This window comes from Phyllostomus hastatus, unplaced genomic scaffold (genome assembly GCF_019186645.2).
Source record: "Phyllostomus hastatus isolate PE091 unplaced genomic scaffold, TTU_PhHast_1.1 phas_contig_329, whole genome shotgun sequence".
NCBI lineage: Eukaryota > Metazoa > Chordata > Mammalia > Chiroptera > Phyllostomidae > Phyllostomus > Phyllostomus hastatus.
Window position 1 is genome coordinate 1,356,900 of NW_025333854.1, and position 14,027 is coordinate 1,370,926.

The 14,027-nt window shown below is 57.6% G+C and overlaps 1 protein-coding gene and 1 pseudogene across 1 annotated transcript; one reads left to right on the plus strand and one right to left on the minus strand.

The window, feature by feature from the left end:
* The first annotated feature begins 161 nt into the window (after window positions 1-161).
* MCIDAS (multiciliate differentiation and DNA synthesis associated cell cycle protein) lies at window positions 162-6,454 on the plus strand. The gene is made up of 7 exons (XM_045839928.1): window positions 162-278; window positions 368-464; window positions 616-704; window positions 3,810-3,885; window positions 4,351-4,574; window positions 5,147-5,257; window positions 5,465-6,454. Exons 1-7 carry the CDS (start codon window positions 162-164, stop codon window positions 5,903-5,905), a joined length of 1,155 nt encoding a protein of 384 aa, XP_045695884.1. The 3' UTR covers window positions 5,906-6,454.
* A 7,121-nt stretch (window positions 6,455-13,575) lies between these two features.
* LOC123819567 lies at window positions 13,576-13,755 on the minus strand (annotated as a pseudogene).
* Between the last annotated feature and the right edge of the window lie 272 nt (window positions 13,756-14,027).

Sequence of the window (14,027 nt, forward strand, 5' to 3'; positions counted from 1 at the left end):
CGCGCGCGGCCGCCCCCGCCCCTCGGCGCCACCCGGCCACGCGCCTGCCGGGAGCTCCCGACGGCTCCCTAGCCCGCGGGCGCCCGGCGGAGCGCAGGGTGCGAGTCGCCGCCTCTGAGCTGTCGGCGGGGTTCCTGGGTCGAGGCCGGCGGGCAGGCGCGATGCAGGCGTGCGAGGGCGCCACGGCGGGACGCCAGGCCTTCGACAGCATCTGCCCCAACCGGATGCTGGAGCTGCGAGGCCGGGCCCTCGGCAAGCCGGGGAAGCCAGAGAGGAAGGTGGGGCGGGGCCGGGGCCTGGGGCTCGGCGGGGCCGCACGCCCTGGGTCCCCAGGGCTGACCCGCACTTCGATTCCGTGCCCGCCTAGTTCGCCCCTCCGCGGACGTTCTTCTCTGGCTGCAGCGGCGGCAGCCCGGTGTCGGTGTACGAGGACCCTCCGGGCGCCGAGCCCGCTACGCTGCCCGGTGAGCCCGGTGGCCCCGCGCGCGACCCTTCGGGTTCCTAGTGCGGGGCAGGTCGGGCATACGCGGCGGGGAAGAGCTGCTCTGCCCGGGTCCCTGCGGCCTGGCCGGAAGCTGAAGACCCGCCCGCGCGTCTCCGGTTCTTCCCGCGCAGCCCTCACCACCATCGATCTGCAGGACCTGGCCGACTGCTCGCTCCTCGGGCCAGACGCGCCGCCTGCCGGTGACTCGGCCGCCTGGCAGGTACCTCCCTTTCCTCGTGGCTCCCTTCTGCCTCCCGTGCCCAAACTCTGGCTTCGGGGTCACGGGCGTGTTTCTGCAAAGGCTTGTCGCCCGTGGGGAGCGCAGACACGTCTGGCTAGTGAGGGGACGTGGGGCCGGAATCCGGGCCCGGAAGATCAGATTTCCTCCTTCCTCCCAACAAGTCACGACGGCGGCCGCCTTCTCAGAGCTGTTCTGACCGATCCGGCAGGGGGCTCACCTGCAGGGCGCCCCCGCCAGACCCGTCTCTGGCCTCCTTCTTATCCATTCCCTGGAGCTTCTCCGATCGCTCACCCAGGCACCAGGTGCTCGCTTGGCATCGGACTGGTCTTGTCTGTTCCCCCAACGCGCCCTCCCCGGCCTTCATGCACCTTTCCCACCGCCTGGGTGTCTGCGGAGTGTGCAGGTCAGAGGGTATACCACTTCTGGATGGAGATGGGGAAGGACGGAGAGAGTTTACACTTGCAGAAAGCGGGACGAGGAGCAGAGGACTCTGGGAGAAATCCACAGAAAACGCTCGTCTCCACATAGGTGCCCTGTAGCAGTTCTAAAGTTTCTTTTGTCTTCCCCCCCAAAGGCTCTCGTTACCTACCCTCATGGGACAGAGGCATTTGACTTTTTTCTTTTCCCAAAAAACCATCTTCCTACTTCTGGGCCACTCTAGCGCTGGCCAGGGCTGACCCTCCCCGGGGCCGATGGTGGAACCTCCCAGCTCTGGTGCCCAGCAGGCCCAAGGCCTGCTCACCTCCGGACATGGAATGCCCAGAAGGACAGGCGGTCCCAGCTAAATGCAACCCGGAAGAGTGCCAGTCCAGCCTCCTGGCGGCAGGTGCCGGAGACAGGAGCCCGTGGGGACAGACCCAGCACAGAATCCCCTCAGACATGACTGCCCCCCACAGCTGCAGTCGGCGATGCAGCAGAGATTCCCAGGCCCCCACCCCCACCCCAGTGCCCCTGAGAACTGGGACAGAGCCCGGGGGTCTCGGGGGAGGTGGCCTGCCAGAGCAGAGGTGGTCCAGGTGAAAGGTAAGAGTGGGCGTGGCCCTGTGGAGGCCGTTCTGTCGTTCTTTTTAGTTCCGGAAGCTCAGATAAGGAGAGACAGAGTCTGCATGCCTTCCCAGGGGCCCAGAGCCCACACCACCCTCCCAGCCACCGTGTCCAAACCAGGAGGCTCTGGCTGAATGTTCGCCGCAGGACACAGAACTGCAATGTGACATTACGTCCGTGTTTGCCTTTGTTTCGGTCTGCGGCTGTTGGAGGAACGCCACATTTGTATGTCACTGGGGAGGCAGGATCGAAGTTCCAAGCATGGCGGTCACATAAGACGGCCCAGGAGGCCCAAGACTTCTCCTGGGGAAGACAGCTGGTGCGAGAGGGAGGGAGGCCCCTGGCCCGTCCCGGCCACATGGCCCAGCCCCTCCTGCTGGGGAAGGCGGACAGAGAGAAGTGCCCCGGAAGTGCCTGAGGTCCAGCCAGTGCGGGTCACAACCAGCACAGAGGGAGCCTTTCCTGTGCCCTCATCATCGCTGTTGGCCTGCAGGCTGCTCGTCCTGGGCTTGTCTGCAGTCTCCGGGGAGAGGGCGACCTTCCCGCCCTCAGCAGAGGAGACTCCTCCCCTGTCCTCTCCTGTCCAGTGCCTCCCACCGGGGGCGGGGGGGACTCAAGCCTGGGCGTTTCCAGGGCTGTGGGCCTCTCCTCCCTCAGCTCCTTCCCCTGCAGCCTCAGTCCCCAGCTGATGCCAGCAGCACCCCCTCCCATGAAGCCCTCCTCCCTGAGGAAAACTGACTCAGACACTGCGTGAAGCCAGGGTCAGAATAAGTTTTTTTCTCACACATATCTGAGTAGTGTGAAGACAGGCTTCAGTGAGGAGAGTATGGCGGAAGCAAAGGAATCTACCAATCCACAGCAGTGCAATGCGCAGAGTAGAGATTTTCGGTGGGCTTTCTGGAGGTGCCCCCACACCGTGTCCCCCCAAAGACTGCTTCCCAGCCTGGCCGTGCTGGACGCCAGGCTCTCCCGAAAGGCGGGTGAAGCCGGAGGCGCTGCTGTCTAGAGGCAGGAGGACTGCAGGAGGCGCGTGCATCCTGGGGCAGGAGCCCCAGTTCCGCGATTCCAGAGCTGGGCCACAAGTGGGCAATTCCCGTTTCTCGGAGCTTGATTCAGAGGAGGAGGAGGAGCCACGTCCTGGGCCCTGCCTGCTTCCCACATCGGTGTGAGAAGTAACAGAGGGACTCTGTGTAGAGTTTAAACGTTCAGGAATTAAGGGATGGGAAGTTCCTGGACCCCCAGGCACTCTGCAGGAACCCAGGAGAGTGTGCAGCACAGGACGCTGCAGGTGCCGCGCACCGTACGGGGAAAGTCAGCTCGGATTTTTTAAGGAACGAGAGAGCCACAGGGCGACCCCTGCAGCGTGCGGAACGGGAGCTCTGCCCCTGCGTCTTAGCCGACCGTTTCCTTGGCATGGTGGGAAGGGGTGGTCTACTGTGACCGAGCCTGGGCGCAAAATACGGCCTCAAGCCACCGCCTTGTGAGGCCCTGCACCGTGTAGGGTCCTGGGAGGAAGGACCGGGGCTTGGGTGTTCGCGCGGGCGCTCCGGGACCTGGAGCAGTGGCTCCTCGGCCTGTGCAGGTGAGTCCGCGCCGAGGTCCCGCAGCGCAGGGGGGGCGCGCCGCAGGCAGCTGATTGGCTGGTGGCCGGCCAATGGGGCGACGCGGGGACCCGGACTGGGCAGACTGGGGCGGGGGCGGGGGCGGGGGGGTGGCGCTGCTGGGCGCCCGGCTGCCTCGCGGGGCGCTAAGGGTCGGAACCCGATGCAGCAGCGCACGGGGAGGGGGGGTGCCCGGCGCGACCTTCGCAGACCGGGTCCCCACGTCGTGCACCCGCCCCGCGCCCTGGCGGTGCAAGGCTGCTGGGCCCCTGGTCTGGGACGGGGCTCAATTGTCAGGGGGGAGGCCCGGCTGCGAGCGCAAGGGCGTGCAGACGGGGCGGAGCCCGGGGCGGAGCTCCGAGCGCGGCCATCGGAGCAGGGCGTGTCCCGGGCCTGTCAGGCCCCACGCTAAGCAGTTCGCACCTCTGCTTCGTTTCAGAGCCCCGCCGCCCCGCCGACGGCGGCGGACTTCGGTCTGCAGGGTTTCAGGGACACGGTGGAGGATCTCATCGCAGGCAAGTGAGGTCTCTCTGCGGCTCAGGGACGGCGGGGTGCCCCCCTGTCCCCGCCGCGGTGAGGCCGGTTCCGATTTCCTGGTTTCCTGGTCGGGAGGGCGGGAAACCCAGCACCTGCCAGCCGCTCGTCCAAGGGCCAGGCTGTCGGTAGTTGGAGCGCCCCGGGCTTCCTGGGGGAGAAGAGGAATCGCAGGGTCTCCAGCGCTGTCTCGGGTTGCGGGTGTGAGATCCGGGGCAGGCCCCGCTCTGCCCTGCGGCCGGAGAGGCGAGCGGCAGGGCCCGTCGAGCGCCTGCTGCGAGCGCGCAGGTATCGGGAAGGGCCTGGGAACCGCGGGGACGCGGAGCGAGGGCCGCTTCACTTACCCAAGAGAAGTCTCCGCGCAGCCCTGCAGCCGCGAGCCATCCTGTCCCTGTCCCAGCGGGCGCCAGTCCGAGGCTGCGAACCCCGCTCCCGCTCTCCCGCAGACGCGTCCTCCTTGATGTCGCCTCCCCTGGCCAGCGGAGACTTCCCCTTCTCTCCTTGGGACGCACTGCCCTTCGGACCCTGCCTGTCCCAGCCGCTGGACCCGCTCGCCCTGCCGCCACCACCGCCGCGCCCTGCGGAGGCGCTCCGCTCGGAGCAGTACTGGAAGGAGGTGGCCGACCAGAACCAGAGGGCGCTGGGGGACGCGCTGGTTGAGAACAACCAAGTAGGGACCGTGGGCCGGCGGCTGGCAATGCTGGGGCGGGACAGGATGTGGGTGCCGGAGACCTGGGAAGCGGTGGGCCCGCGGGTGGCCCACGGAGCCGCCCTGGCTCCAGGGTCCCGCCTCCGCTCCCAGCTGCACTGGGTGGGAATGCTCTTGCCCCGCCAGGGTGTTAACAGGGCCACCCTGTTACTGAGGGCTTTCTGCGCGCCCAGCATCGTGCTCCCCAGCTTGCGCTCTCCTCGCCTTTCACGCCGTGTCCTTTGAGCGAGACGCCCTTACCAGCCCCACTCTGCAGGCGAGGAGACTGAGCCATAGGAAGGCTGAGCCTCAGAGGCCGAACCTCCCTGCCTGTTGCCCAGTCATTTCCTCTTCACCGCCAGCCACGCCAGGGGTTAGGGGACATGCATTTCGTCCGAGTGCTCTGTTCAAAAAGAAGATGCTAATTCTCACCAGTGTAACTGCTCTGGGCCCGCTCCTGGTTGGACGCTGGTTAGGTCCCGGCTTCCCTGGCGCAGAGCACCCTGACAAGGCCCAGCGCGGTGCCTGCCGCTCAGGGTCCCGGTCTCCCGCAGCTGCACGCGACGCTGACCCAGAAACAGGAGGAGATCGCGTCGCTCAAGGAGCGCAACGTGCGGCTGAAGGAGCTCGCCAGTCGAACCCGGCACCTGGCCTCGGTGCTGGACGTAAGAGGGGCGCGCCCGAGGGATGCTGCGGGCAGTCGGAAATGTCCTGTACGCCCGCCCCCCCGCCCCCCCTCGCTCCCAGTGTGGGGCTGGGACGAGGTGGGGGACGGAGAGGCCAGCTGGGAGTCCTCGGAGTCACTTGCAGGGGCACCGCTGAAGCGCCCGACGCCGGCCCCAGGCGGCGCCCCTCCTCCTCCTGTCTTGTAGAAGCTGATGATCACGCAGGCCCGGGATTGCGGGGCGGCCGCGGAGCCCTGCCTGCTCAAGGCCGCTGCCAAGAGGAGCCTGGAGGAGCTGCTCGCAGCCGCGGGGCAGGACTGCGCGCAAGCGGACGCCATCCTGAGGGATATCTCCGAGCACTGCGACGAAGCGCTGCAGAGCCGTGACCCCAAACGGCTCCGCCTGCAGCCGGAGTCGGCGAGCCTGACCCGCCCGCCCGGGCAGCTGCACGGCGCCTTCCGTGGGCTGCACACGGACTGCAGCGCGCGCGCGCTGGACCTGAGCCACGGGGAGCTGGAGGAGGGCGGCTCCTTCTGCACCCCCATCCGCAGCCACAGCACCATCCGCACCCTCGCCTTCCCCCAGGGCAACGCCTTCACCATTCGGACGGCCAACGGGGGCTACAAGTTCCGCTGGGTCCCCAGCTGAGCTGGCGTGCGGTCCCTCCGCAACGCTGCCCGCACCCTGAGCGCAGCGCCTGGAGGCTCAGCGGGCGGGGCTGGAACTGTTTCCTGCACCCGGCTTCTCAGACTCCCCCGGCGGGGCCAGGGCCACCTGACGCTGATTTTTTTCCAGGAGCAAATCCCAACACTGACGCACTGAAAGTTCTGGGACAAACACTGTCCATCCCCCCACCTTCACAGCCGAACGGCACGAGTGCACGCATAAACGCACACGTGTGCGTGTGCCCCGCAGTCCATCCGCCTTACATCCCGAACTGTCAGAGCTGGGAGGGGCTTAGAACCCACTTAGCTATTTTATCCTATAAAGTGCCCTGGTTGTATAAGAGGGGAAAGGAGGGTTTAAGATATTGAGTCATTTCTGCAACAAGAGGCATTCTTGGGGACTTCCAGTCGCTCACACTCACTACTCGGGCTGCACATTTTTAAATAACATTTTAATTTTTAAAAGATTTTATTTATTTTTGGAGAGAGGGGAGAGGAGAAAGAGAGAGAGAAACATCAGTGCATGGTTGCCTCTCACGCACCCCCCTGCAACCAGGCACGTGCCCTGACTGGGAATTGAACCAGCGACCCTTTGGTTCCCAGGCTGGTGCTCAATCCACCGAGCCACACCAGCTGGGGCTGGGTGCACATTTTGTCACTCAACCTCCCCGGGTCCTGGAAGGACCCTTCACTGTGTTCCTATTGAAAACTTACTCTAGCTGCCAGAATAAAAAGCTAGGAGAGGCAGCCTAAATTCTCACTGTCAGTCAATAAAGTGGAGAAAAATGTGGGTCCTCTGAGGCGGCGCACTCCGGACAAAGGAGATGCTACACGTGTGTGTTTGTCGTAGTCCCTCACGTTATTGTGTAAGATCTATGGTAAACCTTTATCTTAATTCTATACACAGTTTTGCCTCAACAGAACAAGCACACAAAAGACACACTTAGTTAATAAAGACGTAAGCTGATTTACCTGGCTGGCGTAGCTCAGTGGATTGAGTGCGGGCTGGGAACTAAAGTGTCCCGGGTTCGATTCCCAGTCAGGGCACATGCCTGGGTTGCAGGCCACAGCCCCCAGCAGCCACACATTGATGTTTCTCTCTCTCTCTCTTTCTCCCTCCCTTCCCTCTCTAAAAATAAATAAATAAAATCTTAAAAAAAAAAAAAGACGTAAGCTGATTTAAGAAAGTGGCACATCCCACATAAAACAGCGTTCGCATTTTGGGCCAGAATCCTAGTGTGGAAATATCGGCGGAAGTAGAGCCAGCTATCTGAATTCCGCGGATGAGGCCAGGGCCCACCTTCGCCTCGCACAGGTTTTGGCTTCGTCTCCTAAGCGGAACTTCCCTGCTGGGCACTGCCTGTGCCGTGAGTTTCTTCCGCCCCCTTTCGTGTGAGGCTCCCCTTTCTCCTTTGCTGTGAAATCGTGTGGGCAGCACCTGTCAAGTGGTCTTTTATCCACGTTCTCCACGCGAGGGCTTCTTGTTGGGGCTCAGCTCGGGCAAGTGCCCAGCCCCGGCGGCCCCCCGCTGGGCCGGCGTCTGAGGGCGGGTGGGCGCGGGCAGGGGCTCGGAACCCGCTCCTCCAGTCCGTCCTGTGTGCTCTCGTCTGTGTTTAAATAGCCACTGGGCGGGGGGGGGGGGGAGTGATGAAATGGACCCCATTTCCTCATACTTTGTCTGACAAGTGAACTTAAAAATACGCTGGCTCAGGCTTCTCATCAGCTCACATATCAAGTTGACATGTTCAGGACTAGAATAAAAACGTAAACACAAAGACGAAACAAAGTGAAAATCCTTAGCATGTCCCAGGAAGCAGTCAGCTTGTCAAAAGGTCTTTTCCTCTCCACTCCTCAATTAGCATTTTCATAACGCATTGGCCTCAAGGATTGAACAGTTTAAAAGAATGCGTATGTGTTTTTTTCTATTTGTTTTATGCCTGGATTTTTTTTTTTTTGGCTTAAAAATTTTTTTTGATTGTTGTTCAAGTACAGTTGTCTCCATTCCCCCCACCACTCCCCACCCCCAGCCATCCCCACTTCCGCCCTTGACCCAACCCCCATTTGGTTTTGTCTCTGTGTCCTTCATAGTTGTTCCTGAAAACCCTTCCCCCTCCCACCCCCCACTATCCCCTCCACCTCCCCTCTGGTCACTGTTAGTTCTTAATTTCCATGCCTCTGGTTGTATTTTGCTTGCTTGTTTGTTTTGTTGATTAGGTTACACTTATAGGTGAGATCACATGGTATTTGTCCCTCACCACCTGGCTTATTTCACTTAGCACAATGCTCTCCAGTTCCATCCACACTGTCACAAAGGGTAGGAGCTCTTCTTTCTTTCTGCTGCATAGAATTCCATCGTGTAAATGTACCACAGTTTTTTGATCCATTCATTTACTGATGGGCATGTAGGTTGCTTCCAGCATCTAGCTATTGTAAATTGTGCTGCTATGAACATCGGGGTGCATGGGTTCTTTTGGATTGGTGTTTCAGGGTTCTTAGGATATAGTCCCAGCAGTGGAATTGCAGGGTCAAAAGGCAGATCCATTTTTAGTTTCCTGAGGAAGTTCCCTACTGCTTTCCATAGTGGTTGTACCAGTCTGCAGTCCCACCAAGAGTGCACTGGGGTCCCCTTTTCTCCACAACCTCTCCAACACTTGTTGTTTGTTGCTTTGTTTATGATGGCCATTCTCACTGGTGTGAAGTGGTATCTCATTGTACTTTTAATTTGCATCTCTGATGGCTAGTGACGCTGAACATCCTTGTGTCTCTGGACCCTTTGTTTTCCAACGGTATGGGAAAACACATTTGCCAATGGATTTTCGAACAATTACAGTTCCCACTGCCATTCAGACTGTAGACCTGTGACTGTCATGTCCGCCATTGGCAACCCACTGCTTAAGCAGCTTCCGTTTCTGGGGGCGGGGGGTGGTGGGCGGCAGCTCTCCGGTGGACTACTGGCATGAGTTACCAACTTTGCACTATTTAGCCATATTTGAGCTAAAAAATTAGATTCATCCATTCAACAGACGTTTGTTGGATGCTACCGAGAATCTCCGTGACACAGACGCTTGGAAAAGAGCGAAAGAACGGGGCGCAGAGGCCCGCCCGGTGGCCCTTTCTCCGGGGGAGAGACGGACTAACCGGGTGTGCGGACGCCGTGGAGAAGGCGAGGACAGCGTCTCAGCTGGGGCCGCTGCAGCAAAGCACCAGGACCCGCGGTTTAAGCCACAGACATTTATTCCTCCCAGTTCTGGGTGCTGTGATGTCCAAGTTCAGCATGCCGTCTCGGTGGGGCTGTCTTGTGAGGGCACCCCTCCCACCCCGGGGACCCCACTGCCAGGACCTTCTCCAGACCCGACTGCCTCAGCAGGCCCGGCCTCCAAATACGCTCACGCCGGTTCTCAAACCTCTCGGTTCTCGAACAGTTCAGTGCTCCACTTCGTCGTTCACGGGAAAAATGTCTCGGTTATCTAACAAAACTTCGGGTTTCTATTCTCCACCTGAGAAACCATTCCTGCCGATACCTGCGTCATCAGCCACGCACCTCTCAGGTGACAAAGGAGATTCGGTTTTCGAACAAATCGCTTCTCCAACAGTTTTCCGGAATGAACCAGGTGCGAGAACAGAGGTTCCACTCCACCGGCACATCGGGGGCTGGGCTTCACCTGTGATTGTTTTCTCTCTTCCCCGCGTGGTCGCCTCTCGCTCGCGTGCCCTGGCCGGGACCACGTGGGCCGGGGAGTACCGTGCTGTGTTGATTGCGGTAACTCTGTAGCAAGTTGGAGATCGGGAAGCGTGAGATCTCCCAGCTGTGTTCTTGTTCAAGTTGGACTTGTCACTTCTGGGTCCCTTGCATTTCCGAATGACTTTTAGAATCATCTTATTACTTTCTGGGTAAAATCTAGCTGTGGTTTTGATAGGGGTTGTGCAGAACATGTGGATCAGGTTGGGACTTTGCCACTTAAAAAGTATTACATCTTTTGATACATGCATGTTTTCCTTTTGTTTAGATCTTTTCCAACTTCTTTCAATAATGCTTTGTGGTTTCAGCATACAAACCATACACTTCTTTTGTTAAATTTATATCTAAGCATTTTATTTTTGATGCAGTTGTAAATAGAATTGCTTTCTTAGTTTCACCGCTAACGTATGGACACAGAACTGATTTTTTGCATTGACTTTGTACCCTGTAACCTTGTTAAAATAGTTCAATAATTCTAATAGTTATTAAAATGGTTCATAGGGTGTTCTATGTACAAGACCACGTCATTTGCAACAAAGGTGATTTTAGTTCTAATCTCAATACCGTCTGTTCCTTTTTCCTGCCTCCTCGCCCTCCCTGGGGGCTGATGGGAGGGGCTGGGCGGCCCTCCTTGTCTCTCTGCCGATTTTGGAACGGGAAGGTCTGTCCCCATTAAGCATGACGTTTACTCCGAGTTGGTCAGAGATGCCCTTTATTGGGTTAGGGAGGTTCCCTCTTCTCCCTAGTTTACTGAGCCTTTTTCCTGAAAGGACGTTAAATTTTGTCGGATGATTTTTGTAGAAACAGTTACGTGGTTTTTGTCCATCAGGCTATTAAAATGTTTTAGTACCTTGATTATTGGACCCAGGAGATTCCTGATGTAAGACAAGCGAATCAGAATTTCCTTCCCTGGGAAAACGTAAACTTAGAAATAAGGTTCGGAGACTTGCAGTCATTTTAAGCGCAGAACGCTGGGCGAAGACCCCGCACTGGGCGATGTCAAAGCCTTGGGGGCGGCACCGTTCAGGGACCGGGGCTGTGGCGGGGCGGCCCAGGTGGTGACCCTCGTGGGTGGACCCTGAGTCCTGGAGGAGCTGTGCTGTCTGAGAGAATCGGGTGACACTCCGGGCCGGGGACGCCCACTGTGGGGCAGGGGACACCCACTGTGGGGCAGGGGAAGCGTGGATGGAGGACACGTCCCTGTGACTGAGGAGCAGACAGTCCCCCTGCTCCCCGTGGAAAGAGGAGGGAGACGCTGGGGTTCGGGCCGAGTGTCTTGGGGTGAAACACTTCTCCCCGGGGGATCTCAGAGCTTTGGGGAAAACCAGTTGTATCCTACTCACCTTGACGTCAGAACCACCCACAGGGTGTAAAGTTTTTTAGAAAAACAGAAACCCAACTTGCAAGATCAGAGACTTGCCGTATTACTAACTATATTGTTTCTGTAGCTTTAAACTTGTTTTCCTTTTGCTTTTCTTTCCTTGGAGCTGTTTTTTTGAGGAAACGATAAACATCTAAAGTTGCCATGGCCTTAATTGCTATTGATCTTTGTGGATATCACCTTTATGCTCTCGAGTCTTCTCTGCCCGCTGTAAGTCCTCGGTTTCAGTCAGTTCCAAAGGGAATAACGTGTTGCTCAACGTTACAACACAAAACAGAAAGTGTGGCTTTTGGTGACAGGTGACCCGCTGTTTGGCTTGACCGGGTGTGATGGGGGTGGGCCTGCTCATCGCCACCCTGGGGCCCCGGGGCTCTCTAGGAGCCGGGCCCAGACCCTTCCAGTTCACCCGCAGTTTGGGGTGAACGGAAGGCCGTCCATAGAGCCACGACCACAAGTAAGGCGCCCTCCTGTGGTGACCGTTAGTAACGTTCGAACAAGCTGAGTGGCCCCCACCGGTCTGCCCCATTTACCTGATTTGCGGGAGAAACCGGGTGGAGGGCAGTGTCTCCCAAAGGTCACCAGGTTGAAAGGGCTGTCACCTCCCCACCAGCCTTGGTCACGGGAGTGTCACTGGACGTTAGGTCCATAGAGCAGAACAGCGAAATGGGTGGGAGGAGGTTTTTTTTTGGTGCAAGCCCCAAACTAATCTTTCCCTGAAAGTGTGACGGTCGAACAGCCAGGCGCCGCTCCGCGGGGGCAGCCGGCTCCCTCCGCGCGGGAAGGCGGGCCCCGTGTCTGCCCCTTCCCGCGGGGCCTCGGACTTGGTAAATAAAGACGGCTGGGAGCCAGGGGCCGTAAACAAGGGCACAGGCCTCGGGAAACAAGAGAGGCTGATACAATGAATGTAAATTAACGTGACTAACGAGGCTTAGAAATGGCGTTGCGTTTCTCCTTTCCTCTTTTGCTGCGTGATCCAGGAGAGGGATTTAAGCAAGTGTGAGCGGGGATACCACATATATTCAATTTACACAGTTGTTTATATGAAAATACATTATTATTATTATTATTATTATTATTATTATTATTATTAGCCCTGCCTGGTGTAGCTCAGTGGATTGAGTGTGGGCCTGTGAACCAAAGGGTTGTCGGTTCGATTCCCAGCCAGGGCACATGCCTGGTTGCAGGTCCCCAGTTGGGGGCACATGAAAGTCCCCTCATGTGATGTTTCTCTCCCTCTCTTTCTCCTTCCCTTCCCCTCTCTCTAAATAAATAAATAAAACAAAAATTTTGAAAGATACATTATTTTAAATAACAGTAATACATGTTTATTGTAGAAAAGTAAATCCAGCCATCTATTTTTTTTTTAAAGATTTTATTTATTTATTTTTAGAGAGGGAAGGGAGGGAGAAAGAGAGAGAGAAACATCAATGTGCGGTTGCTGGGGGCCGTGGCCTGCAACCCAGGCATGTGCCCTGACTGGGAATCGAACCTGCGATGCTTTGGTTCGCAGCCTGCACTCAATCCACTGAGCTACGCCAGCCAGGTAACAATTTATTAATTTAACTGATATATGCTGAATGCCTACTGTGTGCCAAGTACTGGGTGTGTATTTGGAAAGTGGAACAGGCGTGGATCTGCCCACGTGGTGCTGAGGAGCGGGGACCAAAGACAGACGATGCCCCGTCAACATAAACCTGCCATTTAAGATCGGAGTCGGTGCCTCGATGCTCAGACTCAAGGGTCAGAACAGGCTGGAGAGACCCCTCACACAGGAACTCGGGAACTGCATCTCCAAGGAAGAAGTTTTAAGCATTCGATTTGAAACTGTATCAAAGCAACACACACATGTGGTTAATAAACCAAGTGACAGGGAAAGCTGTCTGGGAAAAACTATGATCCGCCCTCCCCGCCCCACTGGCCGCGGCACCTTGAGTCCCTCCCTTGGGGGTCTCGGCAGGCTGCCCTCTGACCTCCGGCGTTCAGCCCGGCTCCGGCTGGGGTCGCCCGGGAAGGTCTGGAGAGCGCCCGCCGCACGTGGGGGCCGCCGGCAGAGACCCTGCCGGATAGCAGGGGCCACACAGGCCTCGGGCTCTGCTTTCGTTTCAGAGAACACCCTTCAACGGGGTGCCCAGCCCGTGGCCCGCGGGGCCGCATGCGGCCCAGGATGGCTGTGAACGTGGCCCAGCACAAAATTGTAAATCTACTTAAAACGCGATGAGATTTTTTGTGGTTATGTGTCACAATGTATTTAACGTGTGGCCCAAGACAACTGTTCCTCTCCCAGTGCGGCGCAGAGACGCCAAAAGGTTGGACGGCCCTGCACAAGATCTTGACCTTTTGAGATCTACGGGGATTTGTTTAATTGCCTCGCTTAATGTCTGAACTGGTGAACGCAGACAGTAAGAACAGTGTGTGTTCTGCGGCTATTGAGTGTAGTCTCCGTTACATGCCGATTAGAATCAGGTGGTCAATATTATTGTCCATGTTGTGTACATCCTTACTGATTTTTGTTCTTTTTTTTTTTTTCCTCTGGAGATGTTTCCTGCATGGTTCGTCTCCTCAGTCATTGTCCGAAGGACTCTGAGAAGCTCTAGGAACACGCAGGCGCAGACGCAAGGCCCAGCTTTCCGTCCGACGTTGTGGGAAGGGACCGTCCATCACAGGGTGGAGCCCTGTGCTCCCCTACGCCACCTGGACAGGGTATCCACGTTGGTGCTTTTCTGTTTTTTTTTTTTAAAGCCAGATTTTTTAGAAAAGATGTTATTTATTTATTTTTAGACAGAGGAAGGGGGGAAGAAGAGAGGGAGAGAAACATCCGTGTGTGGTTGCCTCTTGTACCCTCTACTGGGGACCAAGCCTGCAAACCAGGCATGTGCCCTGACTGGGAATCGAACCTGCAACCTTTTGGTTTGCAGGCCAGTGCTCAATCCACTGAGCTACACCAGCCAGGGCTGATTTTTGCTTTTTTTGTTTTATCAAATACTA

What these genes read in the sequence shown, in the direction of transcription:
- MCIDAS (XM_045839928.1), top strand. Translation starts at nt 162, where the DNA reads ATGCAGGCGTGCGAGGGCGCCACGGCGGGACGCCAGGCCTTCGACAGC. An exon ending in GTGACTCGGCCGCCTGGCAG is followed by an intron (nt 705 to 3,809) that starts GTACCTCCCTTT and finishes GCTTCGTTTCAG; the next exon opens with AGCCCCGCCGCCCCGCCGAC. An exon ending in GGTGGAGGATCTCATCGCAG is followed by an intron (nt 3,886 to 4,350) that starts GCAAGTGAGGTC and finishes GCTCTCCCGCAG; the next exon opens with ACGCGTCCTCCTTGATGTCG.